This window comes from Pelobates fuscus, chromosome 3 (assembly GCF_036172605.1).
Source record: "Pelobates fuscus isolate aPelFus1 chromosome 3, aPelFus1.pri, whole genome shotgun sequence".
NCBI classification, from domain to species: Eukaryota; Metazoa; Chordata; class Amphibia; order Anura; family Pelobatidae; genus Pelobates; species Pelobates fuscus.
This window is the reverse complement of record NC_086319.1, coordinates 224,984,571-225,011,090: the sequence shown is the minus strand read 5'-3', so window position 1 is coordinate 225,011,090 and position 26,520 is coordinate 224,984,571. Positions and strand designations below refer to the sequence as shown.

The window sequence follows — 26,520 nt, the reverse complement described above, 5'->3', positions numbered from 1 at the left end:
TATTCTTGTGTAACTATCAACATAAACATGAACTTGCATAAGTTATGGAAGGGTGAGCATAGGTCACCCTTGGGGTCAACAACTTTTCAAATGTATGTGTTGAACTTGTTATTTGGTGTGCCATCCCCTCATAAAATCCTCCCTGGATTTCAATGCTCCCGTTACACACTCCCCAGCGGCCAAGAGTACATGGATGACTAGATGCTTGCAAGTTCCCTGTACCACGTCCGAGATCATATCTAATAGGTACATTTTGTGGCGTAGTGGGAGATTATGGGCTGTCAGACTTGGGGTCTGAGTCTTGGCCCAATAAAGGTGGAAACTCCTAACGTTGCCAGAACACGTAAAGCATTGTGCCCCGGTCACCATCACAGCGCCAACTTTGAGGGCTCATTGTTCCGTAAACCAAGGCCAGTCTGCAAGGGACTAGGTACCACCAGTGCATAGGCAATTTGTGACTTATCTCCCCATGCTGTATACAAAGGGACACTCCCAGGATCTGGGCTTGGGCCATGCCCCATTCTTTTATTTAATTGAAAAGTCCAAAGTTCATGTTCTCATTTTATTATGCCAAGTAGTTTTGAGGGGTAGGAAATGCTAATCAGCAGAAAGTACACATATGCCAGTGGGTTAACGGAGCCCGAACTTCCCATACACATCTCATGTAATGTTGTCGTATAATTGTTATTTTGCAAGTGCAGAGACCCCATAATGTGCTTCAATGTGAGGTAAATGAACATGACTTACATAGGACACAAGGTCATGTGTTTAGATTGGAAGAAAGAAGATTTCGTCTAAGGCAAAGAAAAGGTTTTTTTTACTGTAAGAACAATAAGGATGTGGAATTCTCTGCCTAAAGAAGTGGTTTTATCAGAGACCATATAGATGTTCAAACAGCAATTAGATGCATACTTGCAAAAACAGAATATTCAAGAATATATTTTTTTCAATGTAGGGTAATAGCTGCTTGATCCAAAGATAAACCTGACTGCCATTCTGGGGTTAAGAAGGAAAATTTTCCCTAGTTTTTTGCAAAATTGTAAGTGCTTCAAACTGTTTGTTTTTTTTGTGCCTTTTTTTGGATCAACAGCAAAAAACAAATGTGAGGAAGGCTGGATGCAAGTCTCTTTTAAGCTATGTAACTATGACTTTCAAAGGCAAATTGAATTCTCCCTGAAGATTTGTGAATTCTTCAAGTATCTTTGAATCGAAATGCTGGAACACTCTCTGTATATCACCCTGTTGCCAGTCCCCCATAGTAAGGTCCAGTGAGAACAATGATAAGTAAGATAAGGTCACCAGTAGTAGTTTTGGAACAAGAGATGACAACCCGTCTATCCATTCATTCCATAGTGAAATGGAGAAAGGTGAAGCTCGAAGAGCTGTTATTAAAAAAAAAAAAAAAAAAAAAGCTACGGGTATTTACGTTTGCTGATTCAATGTGCATCTATTGATGTGTGCATTTTCAAACATAAGCCATAGGGGCATTTGTGAGGCTGACAATGTAGCTACGGGTATTCACGTTTGCGGATTCAATGTGCATCTATTGATGTGTGCATTTTCAAACATAAGCCATAGGGGGCAGTTGGGAGATCATCGCAACCTATTAATAAAGAGTGATTTTAGGTACACCCTGAACTCCCTTCCCTGAGGTGCAGTTTCATTGACCGATGAAACAGGGTAGACTATGCTTCCAAATGAAGGCGGAGAGCATTTGTTGGAATTTTCAAAGTAGTATGGTAGGAAAATGTATGGTTAGAGTCCAAAACAGGTACAAAATGATGGCCAGGACATCTCCACCTAGGCCCACTTTTTTAAGTTGACCCTCTATATTGTTTTGCGCCATGTATGTTATCTTTAAGGACAGTAAGTTCAGTTTGATATCCAAGTAGTCCATCGACTTATTTTTCCATTCAAACTGGCATGTTCTCTTTAAAGAATCAGTGATTTGTCTGGGTACAGCAACAGAAAATGCTTGGGTTTTACTTATGTTGTGCTTATAACAAGATACAGATCCAAACTCAGAGAGGATGCCCATGAGCCTGGGCACAGATAATTGGGGTTCGGTGAGAAATAGCAGGAGGTCTCCAGCAAACTTTGAATGTTTGATTGCCTGCGAATGCGGGAAATTCCTTAATGAATTGATCAGGTTAGATCTTACATACTAGTGGTTCCAGAGATAAAATAAAAATTAGGGGCAATAGAGGGTGCCGTTAGAAATGGGAATTGGCTTAAGCAAGAAATCTGTGCTCAGAATTTTCGCTGAGGGGTTTGAATATAAAGCAAAAACTCCGGGCACTAAAATTAAGTTATTATGGTGCCTGAAGGCCCCTGGTGGCACTTTTAGCTCAAGGGGTTATACCATTCTTGAATAGTTTAATCCCAAAACTGCCTCAAGTGGCAATGACCAGTCTCCCTATGACAACATCTGGTTTCTTAATTTTAAGGTTCAGGGACACCACTGACTTGCTGAAAGCGGTCAGCTGACGCTCAGACAATCAGCAACTCCCCATTTACAAAACTGGCTTAGAAAAGTTATGTTTCTTTAGATTACCTTGTTTTGGTGCCTAGAGTGTCCCTTCAAGTCATATATTGCCAGTAGAAATGTCCCGAACAGTTAGTCGGCAAATAGTTCCTGGCGAACATAGCTTGTTCGTGTTCGCCACGGATGGCGAACATATGCGATGTTTGGTCCGCACCCTATTCGTCATCATTGAGTAAACTTTGACCCTGTACCTCACAGTCAGCAGACACATTCCAGCCAACCCTCCCTCCCAGACCCTCCCACCTCCTGGACAGCATCCATTTTAGATTCATTCGGAAGCTGCATTCTTTTATTTAATTTTTTTTTTGTATTTTTTTTTAGACAGAAGTGTGTTATATTTGAGCATGCTAGGCTGAACGTGCGTATATCATGGCTAGTTGCACTGAGGGTATGAGTATATAGCAGTACGTTGTTGTGAAAGATGGCTGTCATGTTTAGGGTGTAGCTTGCACGTTATCAACTGTGTATTTATATCAGCAGCTCCACCACTAGTTATAAATCAAGTGTGAGTCGCCCCATGAGATGAGACGAGTGAATAACATAATACATGAACGGTTAAGGTAAAGGCATGTAAGGAACTACGACAATAAACTCTTTAGGAGGTGAATTAATGACATGTTTAAACGCTTGCTACTTTACGATTACTTAATGTGCAGAGAGCAGTTCATGTGATCAAAGGCATGGTGTGGAGGATCGGCTATAGTGGGACATGCTTGGCAGGCTGCTGTTTACTGCTTGTGCTCATCCGATCCCTTCTGGGTGCCAGGTGCAGACCCTGGGAGTCCCTGATACCTGGAACAACAAAGGCAAGTCTCTGGCTGAGTGCCGGGTCCGCGGCTTGAGGTGGTGGAAGCTTGTTTTGTCGGGTGGTCGGATCTGTCCCGGTGGTGCTTCACGTCCGGTGTGGGATTGTGGTGGCGAGTGCTCGACGTGGGGCAGGCTCTGCATTTCTGTTTGTGCCTCCGGTCCCGTCTTCGACGGGACTACTTCGCTTAGCTGTGGTGGAGCTTGTGGGGCTGTGGTGGAGCTTGTTGCGGCTTCCTGCTTGTTATTTGCTTCCAAAATTGATTAAAGAGTCTGTCCAGCTTAGACTCAATATCCTGCCATGCTTTGCTGGTACCAGGAGGACACGCGGCTGCCGCCATATTGGGAGAGTCGCAGATGAGTATGTCAGCCTGGGCGGTTGTGCTCTGTGCGTCCATTAGCTCCAGTCAGCCTCTCAGGGGTGGACCGGGATAACCCCCACCGGTCCGAGGGGGGTGGTAACGGAGCTCCTGCCAGGAAGTAGCTGCTCCTGGGCATCCCAGGATCGGGAGATCGGCTGCCTCTCCCACCCGGTGAGCACCAGGCCACACTTGCCATGCGGAGGTAAGTAAGACTGTCGAGTTGCTGACCGCTACTAAGCATGTCGGGTCGGTCAGGTAGGAGCAGCATTGCTGGGTCATCCCCTTCTGGGGTGAAATTTGCTTGTTGATAGCTGCTTAAAGTGAGATATTGAGGGAGCTCACACAAAGTGCGTCTTTCCTCCATGACAGCTAGGCCCCGCCCCCCGGAAGCTGCATTCTTAGTGAGAGGAGGGACAGTGTAGCTGCTGCGGATTTAATAGGGAAATCGATAGCTAGGCTAGTGTATTCAGTGTCCACTACAGTCCTCATCTGATCTCTGCTGTAAGGACAGCACCCCTTTTTAGGGCTAGAACATCAGTCTGCTTTTTTTTTCTGTGTAATCTAATTGCAGTTGCCTGCCTGCCAGCGTGTGTGTCAGGCTCACAGCATATACTGTGCCCACTTGCCCAGTGCCACCACTCATATCTGGTGTCACAATAGCTTGCATTTAAAAAAAAACAAAAAACTTTTTTGACTGTGAAATAATAGCAGTCAGTTTCCTTCACACGTGTGCGTTTCAGGGCCTGCGAGGGGAGAGTGTCACACCAGTGCAACTCATATCTGGTGTAACAGTAGTGTACATTTAAAAAAATATATAACATTTTGACTGTAATAGATTGAATAGCAGTTGTCTGCAAGCGTGTGTGTCAGGCCTACAGCGTCTACTCTGCCAACTTCTGCCAGTGCACAGTGCCACTCATATTTGTTGTCACAGTAGCTTGCACGCATAGTACCACTAATTGAGAAAAAAAAAGAGAGGCAGAGGCAGGTCACCTCGCAGGGGCCGTCGTGGTCGTGGTGCTGTGATTTCCTTTGGCCGTAGAATAATGCCCAGTGTTCAGAGGCCACGTACCCTGAACTCGAAAAGTTCTGAGGACATAGTTGACTGGCTAACACAGGACACCCAATCTTCTACAGCTTCCGCTCAGAACCTTGACGCACCATCCTCCTCCAGCTTAGCTTCGGGCACCTCTCAAGTTACCACTCGCCCGCCTGCCGCCACCACCAACACTAGCACCACAGCCGCTTCACTTGATCTGTCAGAGGAGTTATTTACACATCAGTTGGAAGAAATGAGTGATGCACAACGATTATTGCCAGAGGATGTAGATAACAGGGATATGTCTCAGTCAGACAGCATTACACACATGGACGTACGGTGTGATGATGATGATGTACCCACTGCTGCTTCCTTTGCTGAGTTGCCTAGGTCAAAAAAGTGTAGATTACCTCACCTTTATTAAGATGAATGAGGGATGGATCCCGAAGGGACTGACAGTGGGCGATACATTTGACTAAAAAAGGCCTGATGAGGGGGACGTAACAGGGATTAAACTGATAAGAATAGTACTACTTAACACACCACTCCTATCTGGTGGCACATTAGATTCAACGCGCAGTGGCCCAAATTTGAAGTAGGAGGACCGACCAAGCATCTTTTTCCATCTCCCGGTTCCTAAAATCTATGCCATATACACGTCCCCTGATAGGGGACGTAACAGGAATTAAACTGATAAGAATAGTACTACTTAACACACCTTATAATAATGCAGAGAGAGGCAATGCAGAGAGAGGAGTCTGAAGAAGAGGAGTCAGAGGAGGAAGGTGGCTTTGAGGAGGTGGAAGACCAAACAAAGCAGGCATCCCAGGGGGCTTGTTGTCACCTTTCAGGGACCCTTGGTGTTGTACGTGGCTGGGTGGAGGAAGAGACTTTCAATGACATCAGTGAGGACAAGGAACGGGACATGGCTAGCTTGGTATCCAACCTTGTGCAAATGGGGAGTTTGCGGTTGTGCAAATGAACTGTTTGCGGTGCGTTAAACGGGGAGTTTGGTCTGTCACTGTGAAGCGGGCGTAACCCTTACACTACCTGATCGATACAACATCATACCTGATGTTTTAAAGCACGTTATTCCAAACAATTTAGGAATGTTAGGTGATTTATGCCTTTTATGGATTAAAACCAGACTCTGCCTCAACTATGTAATTTTCCATGGGAGTTTTGCTATGGACCCCCTCCAGCATGCCACAGTCCAGGTGTTAGTCCCCTTGAAACAACTTTTCCATCACTATTGCAGCCAGAAAGAGTCCCTGTGGGTTTTAAAATTTGCCTGCCTATTGAAGTCTATGGCGGATCGCCCGTTCGCGAACATTTGTGGAAGTTCGCGTTCACGAACGGAATATTTTATGTTCGCGACATCTCTAATTCCTAGTAGAGGCCAATTATTGTCCTCGTGTTGTCTCCAATCTGCCAGCCTGGGACAAATCCTGCTTGTTCGACCAAAACCAGTGTGGGCGAGAGCGGCTCAGACGGTCAGCCAACAGCTTGACATATATAGAGAGTGGTCAAAAGTTAGTGCTAATCTTGGGTGGATTACCAGGGTTTGGCAGTGTAATTATTTGAGTTTTTTTTTTTTTTTTTTTTTTTTTTTTTTAATTAAGATGGGACTGCCCCAGAGGTCTTAATATAATTCAAAATATTAGTGAGGTGAGGAACCAAGCATTTTGGGATTCATGAAAATGTTCCATATAAATACTCCATTGCATTGGAAAAGGACCTCACTTAACATAAAGTGCAATGCTCCTTTGGGTTCTGAAAAATGATTTGTACTTGACAATAGTTATGCCTTCGTATATGGCTATAGTTTCTATCTTTAGTAATCCCTCCTACATTTTCAAATAACGCCTATCTGCCTCCCATGGGTAGGAGCTGATAAGCAAACTGGCATGTCCCACCTCTTTATTAAATACTGACCCTCGCCCATCACTTATGGGCATACATCTTAAACAGACACTATTGTCACCAGACACTATTGTTCTGGTGAGTATAATCAGTCCCTTCAGGCTTTTTGCAGGAAACACAGTTTTTTATCAGAGAAAAGGCAGGGTATAGGAATACCTCCATCGGCCACTCCTCATATGGCTACTACAGGTGCTTCCTGGGGAAGTGCTGACATTCAGTGTATCCAGCCTCTGCATGGAAACACTGAACTCCTCATAGAGATGCATTGATTCAATTCAACTCTATGAGGAGATGCTGATTGGCCAGGGCTGTGTTTGACTTGTGCTGGCTCTGCCCCTGATCTGCCTCATAGACAGTCTCAGCCAATCCAATAGGAAAGCATTGTGATTGGCTCAGATCATCATTGCTGATGTCAGCCAAGGAGGCAAATCAGGGGTAGAGCCAGCAGCAGACCTTAATAAAGATAAGAGTTTACTATAGTTTAAGGGGCAAAGGAGGGCCAGATGGTGTTTTTAACAGTATAGGGTCATGAAATAGAAGAAGTCTGTGTTCCTGCCCCTATAGTGTTCCTAAGCTCATTGGTGTGGGGCTTCAGGAGACTTTAATTTTTATTTTTTTATGAATATTTTTATTGGTTTTCAAGTTTCAAAACAATATTCGAGGGGGCGGGGCCTGACCGCCGATCGGATCAGACGCACCTCGTCTGAGCTCCCGCGCCAGAACCGGAATATCGGTGCCAACGGCGATCCGAAATCAGCTACAGCCCATATTCACGCTTTAAAACACTCACCAGCTGACGGTGAACACGGGGATACCCCTCAAGGTCCCACTCGATATCAAAGTAACCCGATTGAGGTCTGCGGCCTGGGAAGGCTTGAGCTGGGGTGAGACGGCCGCTCCCCCAGTTCTCCGATCAACGCTCTGCTGCCCCCCTCCCCCCCTCTGGACCGGTGGGGGTGATCCCGGTCCCCATCCTGCTAACCTCCCAGATCCTTGGAAGAGCTGAGGCAGGGTCGCAAACCCCAGCGAGGACACCGGAGGTACAATTAAAATGGCGGCTGCCACGAGTACTCCAGTGCCGGAAAGAGAGGCAAGCACTATCCACCAACGCTTAGATGCTCTCTTCAATGAGTTCTGGAGAAAGCTGGAGAGCAGACGGATCATACCTGAAGCATAGGTTGTCCCTCCCACACGGTACCCGAACCGCATCCCGGCATGTAAGGCAGTTCCTGCCAGGGGCCCAAGGTGCATAAGACGACGGAGGGTGCACTGGCGCAAAACGAGTGAGACACTTCACCAGCAGGCACTGAAGCTACGTCCCTCCATGCCCACAAGGACAGAGAGGCGGATAACAAGAGAGGAAGAAGGGAGGCAACTACAGCCACAGAACCCAGCAATTCCACCTTCAGCAGCGAGCCTGCAAAATCAAGCTATGTGGGACTGGGAAATACCTGTTAAAGGGATAGGCTGATGGCAGTGTATTTAAGTGCAGGAGGGGTATACCATTAACCCAGCTCCCCTTAGCTACCAATCTATGTTTTCTTTTGCTGAACCTGTTATGCCACCAGTGTTCCTCTCCTTAAGAATCAACTGCTTACTAGATGCAGCCTATTAATGTACCCGTGATCCTTTTATTATCTGTGTATAACTCAGTTTGGCCAAGGGCAGAATAAGCTGATACTCTCCATGTCTATAGTTCTAAAGTTGGCAGCTATAGAGCCTTGTTTCACAGATTGTATTAGTCGATTTCACTACGCAAGGGCCTTAGCTTTAATACCTCTGACATCTCTAGTATGGGCCATACCGCACAAAATGCAACACTGAGCTGAGCCACTAGGGGGCTCCACTGTAATTAAACTAAACTAAACTCTGGCTCAACAGGTATCATGATTCACTTTTATTACTTTTAAGTTCTAGAGTTTTGATTAAAATTTGCTCGCTAAACTTGCTGTTCTAACCATCTTAAATAAGCCTGTGACCCTACGACCTTACAGTCACCAGCGGTAGCTCACACTTAGTTCAATGTTTAACACACCGTTTCAATTTGGGCTTCCAGCTGAGTCTTCAACTGAGATGTATTACGTGTAACATGTCTGCTTAACTTAGAATCGGGACTACTTTAAATGTTTCTGCCTAGCATCTGACACAGCATATTACCTTACTGAGTAGAAAACAAAAGCGTTGTTTATATAGGTTATGTTTATTTCAAACTCTCTAAGCGATGTACATCTTTACTGTCCATGTCGTTACTTAAAAATTGTGTGCAAGATCTCATGTTTACCCCTATGTTCAAACTATGCCTAACGTGCTAGAGGACTGCCTTTGGGGTACCTCATAAGCAAATGTTATAACTATGCACACTTCAAAAATAAAGAATAAAAAAAAAAAAACAATATTCGAGTATACATTGGTTACAGTAGAGACATTGACGATACAATTTCAAAGGATGAAGTTACGCAATGATTTCTCGACATATTGATAAGCATCAAACAATAAATGACAGACAATAAACAAAAGAAATTTCTCCTGGCTTGTAATGAGTACTGAATGTAACCTAGGGAGATGAGTTACATAGCAAATGTTTGACATGTGTGGAAACATAGTGCTGTAGCCGATAGATAATGGACTTTGGGAGTTTCTCCTGGTCTGAGTTATAAACTCTGGAGTGTGCCGTTATAACATTATGTAGGAGTAGAAGCTGTTATCCCCGTCTCACTTACACCCTTCAAGTATGAAGACCAGGGTTCCCACAGTTGAGTGAATTGTATGTAGTTTTTGGACAGTGCATATGTTATACCCTCCATCTGTTGGATGCTTTCTACCCTGTTGGTCCATTCCCTAACGGAAGGGGTCTTTTCCTGTTTCCAATAAACTGGGATGAGGTGGTTCGCTGCCATGAGCAGTTGGGCTGTCAGATAGGTTTCTGCTTTTGTGAAACCCCGGGGTGGCAACATAAACAGAATATGTTCAGGTGTAAAGGGTATTTGTTTATGCATAATGATTTGCGTGAGTTTGTGTATACGTATCCAGAATTTCTGGGCATCGCCACCAAATGTGTGTCGGGTTGGCCTTACCCTGTCCACATCTCCAGCAAATGTTTTGCGACCCTGGGAACATTTTGTGTAGTGCCAGCGGGTCAGGCGCTTATAATTGCTTTCTTGGTTGGTGGTTGTGATGTAGAATTATTAAAAACCTTTATTAAACCTTTATTAAATTTTTGCACTAACTCCATTTAATTTCATTATATGACAGATTTTCCTAACAGCATTTAGAATATTAGAAAGAGAATGTATTGTATGTATTTTCTAGAAGGATATGACTAACACCGGAATTATCAAGTTCCTGTAACATGAAACAAAGTATACCATAGCTAGCCCATGAGAAACTGCTCTAATGAAATGTTCTTTCATAAAAAAGGCCCTGAACCTGACATCACTAACTACCCAAAATGACGCCCCAAGCCCCCCTCCCATCGAGTAAAGCCTTGTGCTGAGTAAGATGGCGCCTGAGCCAACTGTCCACACCCGTGTCCAAGATGACGCCACCTCTCGGTGGGAGGACACTTAGCCAGCCACTTAGTACTTGAGCCAATTAATAATATTGATGGGTGGACATTGACATAGCCACTTAACACCTAATCCAATTAATGAGGTTTATTTGTTGTTATCTTGATATTCAATGATGATGTAATATTGCTCTTATAAGGGTCTGCGAGCCCGCTTTTAAGCAGATGCCATTACATTTTCTCGAAGTGCTTTTAACCTGAACTCCGTGTGTCAGTGTGAATTTACTTCTGCGTATACGCAATTTAATCATCTCAGATTTGGACAGGAACAGATAGACATTTAAACATATTTGTTTATTTTAAAATAATCTATATCAGTTGAAATGGCCATTTTATGGGCTCTGATAAAAATTTGCTTCCATTGCTCTCCCGAGATATCTATATTCAGTTCCTCAGTCCACCTGGAGGTGAACACCGGGATACCAGTGTCGGAATTTAGCAGTAACTTATACATTGTAGACAGCAATTTTTGTTTTAAAGAGTGAGTTTTACACAAGCGTTCAAAAGTCGTCAGTTCCCTATTTCCCTCCGGCAACAGTTTCTGGGTTTTCATAAAGTGTTTAATTTGCAAATAGTGTAGTTGTTGCGAACTCATAGGTGTGTTACCGAGAGTGAGGTCATGTAAGGCTAATAATGCCTTGTCCTTTGTCATGTCTTGCAGTGTGATGGTTACCATCCCCCGATGTATCTCGTAGATTCGGGATGTGATCCCGGATGGTAGTAAGGGGTTGCGTGAGATCTGATACAATGGTGATGGGTAAGGAGCTATGTTCATGTTATTAGCTATTCTCGACCATATCTGCAGAGTGGTCGAAATAAGTGGGTGTTGGTCATTTTTGAGAGGTGTTCGGTTTTGAAGGAATTCCTGGATCTTATCTGCATCTGGCGGACTGTCCCTAATATTGTATAAGGAGGAATAGTAGGAATGGAATGCCGACATAATTTTTGGCATTAATTGTGTCAACTCACAGTCCGGTGACTTAATGTTTGAGATAAATGTTGTTTGTCTTTGTTGTTGTAGGGATTGAGCTAGTAGCTTCCCGCATTTACCTCCTTGTGTATAGTATGAATGTCTTGTCCTCTGTACCGCTCGTAAGGCTTATAAATTGAGAATGGTTTTGAGTTCTGTTCGTTTAGCAAGGAGGGTATTATACCTTTGTATTGTAGTGTCCTTGGTGTGTTGTATTTCCCTGGTTAAGGATTTTATGCTAGCTTCCTTTAGTTTTTTCTGTGCGGATGCTAATTTAATGATCTCTCCTCTAAGGACGCACTTGTGAGCTTCCCATATTATGTCCGGTCTAGTATCTTGGTTCAGATTAGTTGCGAAGTAATCCTCCGCACATGTTTTAAATTTTCTTTATGACTTCCTCACTGTTCAAGAGGAGATAGTTCAGTTTCCATTGCGGAAAACCTCTATTTAAGGAGGGTATCGTTAGATCTAGTGATAGAGGGGCATGATCCAACCACGTGATAGGACCGTATGAGGCTGCCTTAATCAGGTTGAGGTAATTATGAGGTAGTAGTAGTATGTCTATTTTGGTGTAAGAGCCTGAGGCCATAGAGTGAAATGAGTATTCCCTGCCTGAGGGGTGTAATGCCCGCAATCAGTCATACAATCTGGCCTCATATAGGATGTCAAGTATAAGTCTGCGGGTGAGCTCTAGTTATTCACTGCTAGAAGCGGATGTGTCTAGTCTGCTGTCTAATGAAATATTTAAATCCCATCCCGCTACTAAGAGGCCTTCCTGGAATTCGAGTAGTTTGTTTAGGATTTTTCTTAGGGCCACATTTTGTTTTTTGTTAGGAAGATACATATTAGCCAGTGTTATCATGGTATTACCAAGTTTTCCTTTAATTAATATATATCTACCTGCATCGTCATGGAGTTGTCCCGTGAGTATAAAGGGGACCTGTCTCTCAAACAAAATTGCTACTCCCCTGGCTTTAGCTTTAGTGTAGTGGCTAAAGTAGCCTATTGGGTATTTGCGATTTCTAAACGATGGGGCAGAGTGTTTGCGGAAGTGTGTTTCCTGTACAAACACGATATCTGCGATACAAACACGATATCTATAGAAATCTGTGAGTGCTCTTTTTTCTGGGGTATTCAGTCCCTTAGCATTCTGAGAATGTATACGAAAAAAGGATTTGGGTTCCATGGTAGGCGTAGGGGTGGGGGAGGTGGCGGTGTCTGCTTGTTAAGTCGTTATCTGTGTGTGTTCAGTCGTCAGTATGTCCCCTGGAACGTAGGGCTTGTTAGTCACTTATCAATCAACACTTATATATTGACATAAACAGTATCAATAATGTACAAAAACTGTGGAACCAATTGAACAGAGTGTGATGGGGAAGCCTGGTAGAGACCACCGGTAGGTCACCTGAGTTCCCCAGACGTACCACCCCTTGCGGGACGGGGGTGAGCTGGGATTTAATCCCAATAGAACACAAGGTAATACCTTCTGTTGTTTCTTATTCTGACTCCGTGCAAGAGTCAGAACAGTATAAATGTGGGTGCGGTAAATGACTAGAATTCGAGTCATACAATCAAATAAATTTTCCATTGAAGTTGATGGATGGTCCGAGAAGTGGGGAGGAGGGGAGGAGGGATACGGTCGGAAGAGGAGAGAGGGGGGAGGGGAGGAGAGAGGGGGGCAGGAGAGTGAGGGGGGTAAAGGGTGGTGGGGGTGTGCATAAGAATAATAGCTTACTTGAGAGTGATATCGCTCTGTTACCTGTGCGAAACACAACCGCACTTCAGTGTTGGGCATGTAGTGGGGTTCACCAATATCAGGGATCGAGAGGACATATGGAGACAATGGACCCAGGACTGAGTATAGGTGTTCAGGTTAACATAGAGTAACATAACGCAGTATAGTATAGTATACAACCTTATACCAGTATAATCAAATCAGATAGTCCGGGGCTCGGCTTCTCTAGGCTGGAGTGTGATGGAGGGTTCAGGGCCCTGGAGTCTTCGTATAGAATCGTACCCCGTATTATCAAAGTCCGCTTATTCCGGGCTCGGTCTTTGGAGTGGGGATGTGAGCATTTCTTGTGGTTTCCATAGTCCCAAACCTTCAATGAAGAAGACCTTGCGGTATGCTGCTCCCAACCGTGTCCTTGAGTGTCCCGTTTGGTCTGTGAGTCTCTCTGTGAAGTATATCCATAAAGTCCATGTGCCTGTACTAAGGTGACTGCATGCAAGAAACTTGGCGGTCTCCGTGCCCATAAAACTTGTGTTGTCGCAATCAGATGAGTTGTCTTAGCGGGTACCATCCCTGCGGTCTCCCATCAATCTGCCCTTAGGAGAGAAGAGCGTTTGCTCCGCCCTTAGTTTCTTGGCCGGTGTGGACCATCTGTGACTTTGAGGGAGGGAAGAGGGCTCCTGGATAGGCTGTGGGGCGTACCAATCCATAGTGGTAGTGTCTGGTAAGTCTAAGGCCCGTAAGAACGGCTTTACATCCAGGTGTGTTGTTATTGAATGCATTGTTCCCTTGTGGTGGACGATCAGAGCAAAGGGATACCCCCATCTGTATTTCATATTATGAGTACACAGAATCTCTGTAACCGGTCTAAGTGCGCGTCTAGCTTGTAATGTGAACCAAGATAAATCTTGGAAAACTTGTATTTGGTTATCATGGAACAGGAGAGGTTGAGATGTGTCTCTAAGGGCTTTGAGTATGTTGTCCTTTACGGAAAGGTAATGCAGCCTACAGATGACATCCCGGGGGGCTTCTGCTGCTGCGCCTCGTGGGCGTAAAGACCTGTGCGCCCTATCCATTAATATGGGCGCATCTATGGGATCCCCCAAGATTAGATTGAATAATTCTCTTAATGTGGACATCACATCTTCCACCTGTATTTCAGGAAGGCCTCTAATCCGCAAATTATTTCTTCTGCTCCTATTGTCTAGGTCATCTAGTTGTCTCTGCATAGATGACATGGTCAGTGCATGTGTGTTTCAAGTGGAGGAATTTGTAGTCATCTGGACCTGCATGACATATTTTTCCTCCTCTAGGTCTGTAACTTTAAGACTTACTTGCTGTATGACCGCATCCATTGCATCGATTTTAGTCTGAAACGCTGCCTCCAATCTTCCGATCATATTGGCCATGTCTGCTTTGGAAGGTAAGTTCTTCAGTAATTCTTTTATGTCAGGATCAGCAGTCTGTGCCTGTGTAGTACCTGAGCCTTCCAATGCTGCCGGGCTAGGTGGCGCGGAGTCCACCGCCATATTGAGATTCGCGGCCTCGTCCTCGCGGTTTGCCGCGTCTTTAAAATAATGTGTAAAAGTGCTCGTTTTTGCGGTCGGTGTTTTGCTGGATGTCCCCTGAGCGTTATAATGCTTTTTTGGGTTCCCCATTGTGCCACCGGACCTCCGATTGCATCTCGTCGTTCCAGGAGCTGAGCTAGTGCACGTCCATTCAGCTCAGTGTCAGGCCACGCCCCCGAGACTTTAATTTTTAAAGGAACACTATAGTCACCTAAATTACTTTAGCTAAATAAAGCAGTTTTAGTGTATAGATCATTCCCCTGCAATTTCACTGCTCAATTCACTGTCATTTAGGAGTTAAATCACTTTGTTTCTGTTTATGCAGCCCTAGCCACACCTCCCCTGGCTATGATTGACAGAGCCTGCATGAAAAAAAAACTGGTTTCACTTTCAAACAGATGTAATTTACCTTTAATTGTATCTCAATCTCTAAATTGAACTTTAATCACATACAGGAGGCTCTTGCAGGGTCTAGCAAGCTACTAACATAGCAGGGGATAAGAAAATCTTAATTAAACAGAACTTGCAATAAGGAAAGCCTAAATAGGGCTCCCTTTACAGGAAGTGTTTATGGAAGAAGGCTGTGCAAGTCACATGCACGGGAGGTGTGACTAGGGTTCATAAACAAAGGGATTTAACTCCTAAATTGCAGAGGATTGAGCAGTGAGGCTGCAGGGGCATGTTCTATACACCAAAACTGCTCCATTAAGCTAAAGTTGTTCAGGTGACTATAGTGTCCCTTTAACTCAATGTTTGTTGGGTTTTTTAATGTTTAACAGAGCCCCTCAGGTGGGGGCACTTGATATTCCTTAACGAAAAGGAAGCCGTTGATAGTTTACAATTATAGGGAGCAGCTGCTGACTGCACACAGTTTTCCTAATCTGTTTGGATGAACCGAAAAAGCACATAAACGTAATTCAGTTTACCCAAATAAAACATTTTTTCCCGGACATATCAAATTTAGTTTTGCCAAGCACGAATCTAAAAGCAAACTACTGAGTCAGAAACATAGGATCCTGGTTTACATGAAAATCTAATCACAAGGTAGGAAATTCTGTGTAGCTTAATTACACACCTTGATGCTCGCCAAAATGTTTGTCATTACATAAGTACCATTGTTGAGAGGACCAAGTTGAGAGGATAAAAACAAAAAACAAATAACAAATTCAGTCCTCAGCAATAGTGTTACACATTGCTTCCAATCGAATATATGATTTACATCATTCTTTTAAAAAATTAAGATATGTGGGATGTGATTTTATAGTATGCACCTCAAATTATAAGCCTCTTTGCAATGTATTTATATCAAATCTACAGTTGATCAGTACACAGGAAATAAAAAGACAAATGTAGACAACTACTTCCAAATCTACAAAGCAAATTTTAATATGGAATGCTACATTTTACCTCTATTTAGGCTTACTGTACTAGACAGAAAACAGAAACAGCTTAAAATGAAAATAACTACTTGGGAGCTTTTTCTAGATAGTGATGTTTGAAAAGGGTTTCTAAAATATTACATTTAACCGATGACAAAACATATACCATATCATTCTCAAAATAATTGAAAAAAAAAAATAAAAAATCAGCTCCAAAAAAACAAAGTATGAAAATGACTCAATCATGTTATGGTGTATTGTCAAACAGTATTCACCTATAGAGTAATAAGGCAACATTGTAGAAATTAACAGATGACTTGACAGAACTGTCACTACTGTCATGATACAAAGTGATTTGCCCTGATCAGTGTAATTTAAAAGGTTCACAACATGGTTATTGTGAAATTAAAATAAATAGTAGCATGCAAGGGACATCAAAAGGAAAAATAATACAAGTAACTAAAACAATAAATGAAGAAGCTGACAAAAAACAAAAAACAAAGAAACGTCTCCTTACCTTTTTTTGATACCAGACTATTGCATCTGTCACTTTGGACGCCATTTATCGTACTCAATTCACACACATGGCATTGTAGGCTGCAATGAGAAATAGAAATCCTTACTCCACCGTGTTCTAAGTGCTCTGAACATGAAATGCTCTGATGGCGTATATAAATAGAACGGATACCTGTACTCCAAGGTGTGTGTTAGGTACTTACGTTACACCCTGCCTCATTACTATTTTACCAACAGGATTCCTAGTCTGTTGCAACATTAGACAATGATTCGCCGGTCTTAAAACTGTTCCACCTCCGAAACACACTTAGCAACACGAAAACAAAAGCTGAGTCATTTTTAAATTGACATTTTAAACTCAAATTAAAGCACATTATTCGCATAGTGTACGTTAATTTAAGATCACACATTTTCTAGAAGATTAAAATTGGTAATAAAATGCCCTATATTTTACACTCTTAATATAAAAGGTCAAAGGCAACCACCAGAGAGAAAACAGCAAAAGACATTGCACTTAATCAACAAAACATTTATATAAAAAAAAAAAAAAAAAGGACTACACATGTGGTGGTCCTTTCTGAATCGTCTCATGCCTTTCTGGAGGATGATACACACTAAAGTAACACAGATCACAGATTCCGACCTACCATTCTTGCCATTACCTATGCTTCTCCATCACACAAACTTCCCCATCGCTACATACAAAATATCCCTCACTAAGCATCTACTAAATGCTGCAAAGTCCCTGATACCCCTGTACTGGAAACGTCCGGTTAAGCCATCCTTTAAGCAATGGGTCGCCAAGTTGGAGGAGATTTACAATATGAAATCCCTAACAGCGACCATCAAGGGCAGTTCAGAAAAAAGCATCCATACCTGATCCCTGTGGTTGTTTTTTGTGATGACACAAGGCACTGTGCCTTAGGCGCCCTATGCCCAAGACTGCTGACTTTGGACATCACCCCCCAACTTCCAACTGGTAACAGAACGACTAGATCAATATCAATAGCATGCATGTGTGGGATGTCCGCGTGAGGCCCCGGTGGCTGTACGCATCCTATGGGGTAAGAGTAGGGACAGTATTAGACAGCTATGCTGTGTGAAGGCTTGCTATGGTTTTTTTCCCAGTTTTTTTTCTCACTCTCCCCTCTCCCCTCACCCTACACTCACTCTCCCTAGATCTACACAACAAAGGCACGCACTCTTTTTTACCCGCACAATCCATAACCCCCAGTTAAAAACAGTGTTGCTCGACAGTCACCCAACTCCCTTACTACCCTTAATCTGGAGTTACCGGCGCATCTAGATAGTGACATGAGGGATGGGAAAAGTGACAGTTTTCGACTGATTGCTGGTGCAGCAAAGTACTACTGAGCTTTACTGCAGGCCATACAAAGTTAGAAACATTTTGGGTAAAACCCTTTTGTAAAATGCCCTTATGCATTATCTATTCCCTTGTGAAGTAGACCACGGTGTACCTCAGGTAAGTGAGTTTTCATTGCTTACCCTGGGAGAACGCCAGGCATGGATGAATGGAAATTTCTGTTGTCACTTTTAAGGTCATATGTTGGTAGGACTGTTAAGCCTTCCATTTAAAACATTGCCTTTTCTACCAAACAGCAATGTTTTATATACATATGAGGTTAAGTGGTCTACGTGTCTGTAGTGTCCCTTAATGTATGCTCCCTAAGTGGGATTGTGATTATTATAAAAGGATTCTTCATTTTCTGCACATCAAGAGGATATTCAGGTTACCACAGAATATTCAGTGATAAAGGAAGCAGGCTTTCACAGTCACAGTACTTGGTATACTTAAAACCTAAATACAGACTTGCTCACACAGTGCTGAATGAGTGCGCAATCATTTTACTTTCTCTTCAGATTGAGCCGAGTCACTAAACCGAATAGCAGGTTTAACCTGTGATTCCATTCTAAATGTAATTCCTCACCCTGGGCGTCCATCCAGGAACAAGAGAACATAATTTATAGCTTTTAGAACCATGTTTCATTTTTTTTTTTAAACAGCCAATACCTTGTAATTTGTGTTTACAATCAGTGTATATTTATTTTGTTTCATATAAAAAATAAAATAAAAACAAATCAGGCATTATGTAATTATGGATTTTATTCATTTCATTTATGTTATTTGTATATGGTAATTTTTTTTTTAAATCTCTTCCACTGTTTTGGATCTTGGGAGCTCATTCTCAATAAACAACTGCCTCATTTGCAACCACTGTTTGTGGAGACATGCTGTTATTTCTCCTGAACTCTCCTCTAAGTGCACGTTTTTATTAATAAATGCATAGTTTTATACCATCTGCACTATATTTTCTTTATTTGTTTTAGTAGTCAAGAAGAAGAATATTGGGGAAGACCAACAACATATATATTAGCTACCACCATTTTTAAGGGAGAAATGCCTGCAATTCCAGCCTTCTGGTGAGTTTTCTACCAACCACTCCCCCATATCTTTGTACTTTTTGTATTTCACTATATATATTTCTTTTCCTGAAGGTTATAGGCCATTTTGATCTATCTATACATCCAACCCAGGTTGTATTTTTTATGTTATATACACTTGGATGTCACCTAGACATATTTTATCTCCCTTTATTTGTTTTCTTTCTACTTGAGAATAAGAATAAAACTTGTAACCAATACAAGTTTTATTCTTTTTAACATACTAGTACTTCTTGTACTAGCAATTCAGAGAAATTAAAGTATTAATTTGTTCAAAACTGGCACATAAAATGAATGAAAACTAAAAAAAAAAAAAAAAGTCACCATGCTTACATAAATAAACATAATTTAACCCCCAAATTATCCACATATTAATCATATCACCAAGATTAGAGACACTTATGACTACACCTAACGCACAGAATTAGACACCTGGCTATTTGAAGGCACTTGTTCAGTGAAATTTTTTTGTCATTAGTGTTCACATTAAGCAATTATCCATGTTTGGAAAACATGGTTTTCTAGACTATGTAAAATTAATTCATGCTACCCCAATTACTCGATAATCCAAGAACAAACAGCAATTGAAACCTTGAATTTAGAATTTGGATTTCAAAGCACTGTATCGTGAATAACCCCTTAGTTATACTTTTACTATTCACTAGAATTAATAAAGCAAAAGTAAAACACATAAAAAAAACTGTATTGTGGAGCGGGCAGAGCCTAACTGCCATGCGGACCAGACGTGTGCTGCAAGAGCTCCTGTGTCTGGCACCGAAAATTGGGGAATATTCCCAGACCACTTATTGATTTATTTGACCACAGACCAATCTTCATGTAAATGTGGTATCGGTGCTCCCAGGGATTCCTCACATGAGCTTCTCCACCACCTAACTGCCCAATCCGAGACTTTGCGGCCTATGTGAGAAAGAGCAGAGGAGAGGCGGCCACTCTGAGTTCTTTAGCTGGCTGTGTGGAATCTGTGTACTTCCTCCCCCCTCTGCATGACCCACATACCTATGCAGACTACGGAAAGGCGGCACTGCATGAGCTAAGACCGCAGCTGAATGCGCTGAATGGTGGACGCACTTACACCTTACATGACACGACAGTCCATGAAGGACAGCTGAGCAAACTATGACAAGACTAGAGGAGATTTTCGATTCCTTAGCCCACTGTATAGTTCCAAAATGTGGAAAACCGCAATATTGCCCAAACTGGTGGATACAAAACACAAAGTGGGAGCTTTAAAAAAAAAAAAAATGTGAAAATAGTTTTTCTTGAAAAAAAAGTGATAAGCCATACACCTCATAATAATCAACATTTGATTACTCCCTGAGCATGAAGAGACCATGATTTTCATCCATTTATGCAGCATTTAGACAACCATTAATGATGCATTAAAAACCCTGGAGCATACCACCCACTTGCTGCGGCTCTTTGATGTATTCGATGGCGATGACTATCATATCATTGAGGGGAGTTGCATCACTAAACGTTGTACGGATTAATGAGCGGTGTCCCCATATTCGCTTGTGTAGTTCTTTTGAAATCTGGCCAGTGTAGGATCATATAATGTAACTAAACCCCCATTATTTCTGTCTAGATTACGTTTTTTTTTTTTTTTTTTTAAACTAACAAAACCTATCAGTACCGAAGTTTGTGTTTAGTGGAGTGCTCTGGATTTTCTTTTTTTTTATTGTATAAATTGGCTCTGGATTTTCTTTTTTTTATTGTATAAATTGGCTCCCAGCAGCACCCTATTTATGCATGTTCAGGTGAGTGCAGCCCCCTGTTTTCTCATACACACACACACACACACACAATATAAATATAAATATATATATATATATATATATATATATATATATATATATATATATTTGGGAGTCTAGCCAACTCCTTGGTTTTGCACCCGTCCCTGTCACAGGTGCCTCATCCCAGGGCCCTATTTAGCCTTGTACTGCAGAGAACTACAGATGGAATTTCCCCCCCCCAAGTAGCTCATGAAGCAGACATTAGGCTATTTGAGTAGGACCTGCCAAAGATGGGGTACATTGACATTGTGGCAGGCTTATGCAATGTATGATCATATAATGTAACTAAACCCCCATTATTTTTGTCTAGATTAGGTGTTTTTTAAAAAACTAACAAAATCTGTCAGCACTGAAGTTGCTGTGGATAAGGGCGTGCGCTGGATTTTATTGCTCTCTTTTTTACAGTGTAGTGTAACCAACATGGACATGAAATTCTGTATTGCATATACATGCATTTGCATACATGGGAGCCATAGCTACTCCCATGCATGTTCCTGTCCACTGAAGATCAAACTGATTTTCAAAACTAAAATAGTGGTAGTGACACTGCTTCCAGATAACTTCAATGTAATGAAATAGTCTGGGTGCCTAGTGTTCCTTTAATCATCAAGGAGGACTAAACAGCATCGGAAGTTGAGTTGTCAACACGGTCAGTTGGGTGGATTTAACTTGAGTGCCTGGACCATCATTACTTTTTTCATATCACATTGTGAGGATTTGCCAACCTCAGGCCCGGTTGCCCCTTGGGATCCAATAGAGTGCAGTATCCATATTGGTAATTATATTTATGTAAAAGTGCATTAGGCATGCCTGCAGAGGCGTAACTAGAAACCACGGGCGTAACTTGAAACCACGGGGTCCGGTGCGAAAATTGCCCTGGGCTCCCCACCACCACACCCCCATACGTCCCCACACATGCAGACAAACAGATACACATGCAGACACAGACATACACAGAGACACATACATACAAACACAAGCACAATAATTGATCCAGCAGATCAAACCTCTGCTTCTAAACTAAGCAGGTGGATCCTTTGTGAACTTAATACTGTGCAGCAGAAGAGAAAGTGACACTCCACTGCCCAAATACAAAACTAAACTCTATTAGTAGGTATTCCCCAAATGAAAACAAGCATGTGCTTAATTATCGTATATACTCGAGTATAAGACGAGTTTTTCAGCACATTTTTTGTGCTGAAAAACCCCAACTCGTCTTATACTCGAGTCAATTGTCTGTATTATGGCAATTTACATTGCCATAATACAGACAAGGACCGGGGGCTGGCAGGAAGCGGTTACTTACCTTCACAGCAGCTCCTGTCAGCTCCCTTCTCTCTCCTCCGGTCTGTGCAGCTCCCAGATCAGCTCCCTCTGCAAGTCTCGCGAGAGCCGCGGGATCAGAGCGTTGCCACGGATTACCGTGGCAACGCTCCGCGCGGCCGCGAGACTTGTCCACTGGCCAGCTGGCCAGGAGGGGGACTCTCACTCCACTGGACCACCAGGGAGTGAGAGTCCCCCTCCTGGCCAGCTAACAAGCAGGGAGGCGGGACGAAAAAAAAAAAAAAATAATAATAAAATAAAAAAATATATATATATATCAGAAAAAATAATATTAAAAAATAATAATTAAATAAAAAAATGCCCACCCCCCACCAATGCTCTCCATCACACATACACACTGCACTCATACACACACTGCATTCATTATATACACACACTGTAAATAAATATTCAATTAATATAATTTTTTTAGGATCTAATTTTATTTAGAAATTTACCAGTAGCTGCTGCATTTCCCACCCTAGTCTTATACTCGAGTCAATAAGTTTTCCCAGTTTTTGGGGGTAAAATTAGGGGCCTCGGCTTATATTCGGGTCGGCTTATACTCGAGTATATACGGTATGTATTTTTTAAATCTTTATTTTTGTTGTGCATAAAAGTAACAAACAGCCCTGTTGCGCCACAACAGTGACAGCAGGGTAAGTTGGAAAACATTTGCAAGACAAGTTGTGGCATATGTGAGTCAGGCACATTTTTACATTTTTAAGGTTATTAGTTCAACAGAGTAGGTTCTCGCTTATGTATCTATGAAACATCATTAAACATTACTGAGGCAACGCCTGTAAGAGTACAATAAATGTACCAGGCAGGATCATTCTATAATGTACCACGCTAGACTAGGCATGCTTATATCAAACTTGTTATGCCTCAGATTGTATATGCATAGCTTGTATTCAATGCGGTATATAGGTAGTTAGAGCAGTAGGTAGTGTTAGATTATTAATCTAGCAGAGGTGTCTTTCTATTGTGTGTGGCACGCTAGTTGTTTTAAAAGTTATGTCTAGTGACAGTTGCGTTAAAACAATATATAGTTATAACAAGCTTGGCTAAACAGTGTAGGTGGTAGAGTAAAGTTAGCTAGTTTTCGCTTAACAGTGCTAGCTTAGTCTCGTCTATGTAGACAGCAGGTCAGTGCGCTACTATATGCCAGACCATGTTAAACAGAGTGTCACGTTAGCCATCAACACATGCTAAACATTATGCTAGTAACCACTTGCTGCTTAGTATCTATCGGTTGGGACAGAAGCTGTACACATTTAGTTATACTGTCTGCGTGTCTGGCTAACTATGTAGAAGGTTGCTTTATCATGGTTATGCTTTACATGCAAATGGTTGTATGAGTAGATGAAACGGTATAGGCTGAAACAGTAAGGGTTAATATCCGCAGATATGTGATTAGCATTACATTACGTGAGGCCATTTACTGCTCAACATGGCGCTCACGGTTCTTAGTGTCCCGTCCGGGTCATTCACCCTCCTGATGCTTTGAGGGTGTAGCTGGCGTGATGGCTCACTTGTTGCCTTGCTCTCGGTAATCCGGGGGTGCAGGGGAGCGCTTCTCCGTAAGGAGGTCTGGTTCACTCGTTTGGTACATCATAGTCCCGGTCGTGGGTCTTACTCTGTAAATTGCTCAGTGTTCAATGACGTAGAAATCGTATAGCAAGGTATGTGCTTAGAAATGTTAATTAAACCAAAACATGAGCTTGACATATTCAGGGGGTAAGTATCTGAGCCTTAAGTTTTTGCTAACGGTGTTACTGTCCCATAAGATATAAAGTGTGGAGACAATACCCCTGGTCTTTATGCCTATTGAATTAATCTGAGTGACTTGTGAGATTGATGATAACAGGGGAGGCAACAGACAGAAATAACCGACAGGAGGGAGCACACAGGTGTGTAATGGTTCTTGCAGGCATAAAACCGTGGAAGCTGCAGAAGTGACTGGAATGCGTCCATTGCGGCTAGGGAGGGATTTGAGTGGGATCCGCTGGGCTGTCCTTGCGTCTGGGTTCCCCCTTAGCCTATACCCAACCGAGGGAGAGGCATTGGAAGTCCATGGTTCTGCTTCTGGGTATAGCCATCGGCTTGATATTTGCTGTGGGAGCTTCTTGTGTGGTCTCCCGTCCCGCCCCAGATCTCAGCGCACTTCCAAGCACTTGAGCTGTCAGCCCCATTGTAACTTGCCGCCAGAGCTCGAGGCCCACCAGTATGTTGCTTTCTCTTGCTTGGAGTGGCGTTTCCCCAGAGGGAGGGGGGGTGAAGCTTTGATGGGGTAGTCCTATTTGAGCGCGGTGTGGCACATAGTTGGTCTGGGCCTGTGGCGTGTAGGCTTTCGCCGGATTGGTTGCCTTCTCCTTCCCGCTCTCCAGGCTGCGCCACTGCCAGCCTCCTTCCCGCTCTCCAGGCTGCGCCACTGCCAGCTTGTGGTATAGTCACGCGTGGGGTTATATTTGGCGGGGCTATTACAGCAGCATCCTCATGAGGGTTAAGTTTGGCCCAGAAGGTGGCAAATAGACGGTCAAGCCGTTCCTCCAGAGGGTAGCTGAGAGGCAGGCTCTGGGTCACACGTGGCATCCGCCATGTTACTCCCCTCTGTTCCGGCTGCGCAGGTATGTCCCCGCTGAGGTTTTGTTGCTGGTTTACAGGCTTCAGTTACCGGGATATCTCTACCGGCAGGGGGGGAGGGGGAGGTGTGTCGGGGGACCTTCAGGCTAGTGAGCTCCAGGCAGCGGAGGGATCAGCCGTCTCCCCCGCGCCGTCTGAATAGGCCTACCATAGGCCTCAGGTCTGACCCGGGGATGGATCCGCCAGTTTCGGTCAAAGGACCTCTCGCCAGCTGTCGCAGCTGTGTGTCTCCGTCTCCGGGTCGTATGAACCGGTAAGATGTGAGGTTTTTGTTGTAAAGTGGCTGAATTTGAGTTTGTGAGCACGGAGCTTCCACGAAGTGCGACCGCTCGGCCTGGCAGCCAGGCTCCGCCCCCAATGATGTATTTTTTAAATGGGGGTATACCTAAAAACAGCGTGCAAAGATTGGAGATCTCTTGTCTGCATTCTTTTGCAAAATCTCCCCTACAAACTGCAGACTTTCTTTGGCTCTCCAATCAGACTTTTCAATACATCTCAATGAGAAGTCTTTGCAAAGCACGTGCTCTGTGTCATGGCAAGGGTACATAATTCATTGTTGCACTATAGGATATTGCTATTTAATGTAATTTGTGTAGAGCATACATGAATTGGACACTTGGTAGAGGATAGATGTCAGAAAGGGTTAATGCAAATGATATAGGAATATGATAGAGGGCAGATGGTTTACAACATGAATTGCTCCTTTGATCATTCAAGGCTCTGCAAAGTGTGAAATGTTACACTTGAACTGCCTGTATGTCTGGGTTCCATGTAAACTAATGGACTTCGACCATATGGCCTGTAACTTAACAGATGGTGGATTTCTAATTATCAAAAAAGCAGGCATAACACAGACACTATAAAAGAAACCTCGGGGTTAAAACAACTCCAAGGGGTAAAAAAAAACACGCTACAAGTGTGATGCTAAAATCCAATAATCAGTTTATAACCGATATTGCTATCACATGTATAGGTCCTGATGCTGCCTTCAAATGGAGATATCCTTTATACTTCTGTGTATATAAAAAATGAATAAAAAGTAAAAAAGTGCAAAAGGCTCTATATCATGTGAATATATAATGAATTTTATTTATAAATGTAATTTTAGAATATAATCGGTATGTACTACAAGTACTAAATTAAATTTTTTTTTAAAAAAATTGCAAATAAAGTAAAATAACATGAAAATGTATATGCATAAAAAACAAAATATAAAATACCAGTGGTTATCAGAAAGATCAGAGGGAATTTCCACTTAATAAAATCTAATGGGGATAGATAATATGTGAAATGTCCATTGCAGGAAAAATGCTGAAATCTAACCTGAACCCAACAGCTGGAGTGCACTCCTGCTCGGTCCGGTCTATCCTTGTAGTGAAGCAATGGGTTAAGGTGTGTCCAGTCCTCATCTATGTAGATCCTATAAGTGATCCGCTGGTATTCCTCACAAAAAAAAATTAAAAATTAAAAAAAATAATAAAGGAGTATAAGATCGTCTCAGGCCAAAAAGCTTTACGTGTGTTGAAAACCAGAGTATAAAGGTACGGAGGCTCCCAGGGTACACAGGATCCGTTCCATTATCTCGGTATACGAATCCTATGCGTTTTGTGAGTCTTGCGTTCACTTCCTCAGGGATGAATTACGAACACCGAGATTGACGTGTGTGGCTTAAAATACGTGAGGGCATCACTTCTTTGAACCACATGTGTGGTAATAAGATTACTAAATAGATTTAAAAATGCACACCTGCTCTTAATATAAAAACGACAATATTGCAACAAAAATTACACTATGAGTTACATGGATTCCAGCACCACACTTCAAAGAATACATTTAAAATACGTTTAACATTTAAAAAAAATGAGAGA

The 26,520-nt window shown here is 42.6% G+C and overlaps 1 protein-coding gene across 5 annotated transcripts in view; it reads right to left on the bottom strand.

The window, feature by feature from the left end:
• Nucleotides 1–26,520, bottom strand: part of PHTF2 (putative homeodomain transcription factor 2) — a 206,970-nt gene that overhangs the window by 132,231 nt on the left and 48,219 nt on the right. For all 5 annotated transcript variants that reach the window (XM_063448164.1, XM_063448163.1, XM_063448166.1 and 2 more), the window contains exon 2: nucleotides 16,405–16,484. In XM_063448164.1, the coding sequence (XP_063304234.1) occupies nucleotides 16,405–16,449 (45 nt within the window). In that variant the 5' untranslated portion in view covers nucleotides 16,450–16,484. The remainder of the gene's footprint in view (nucleotides 1–16,404; nucleotides 16,485–26,520) is intronic.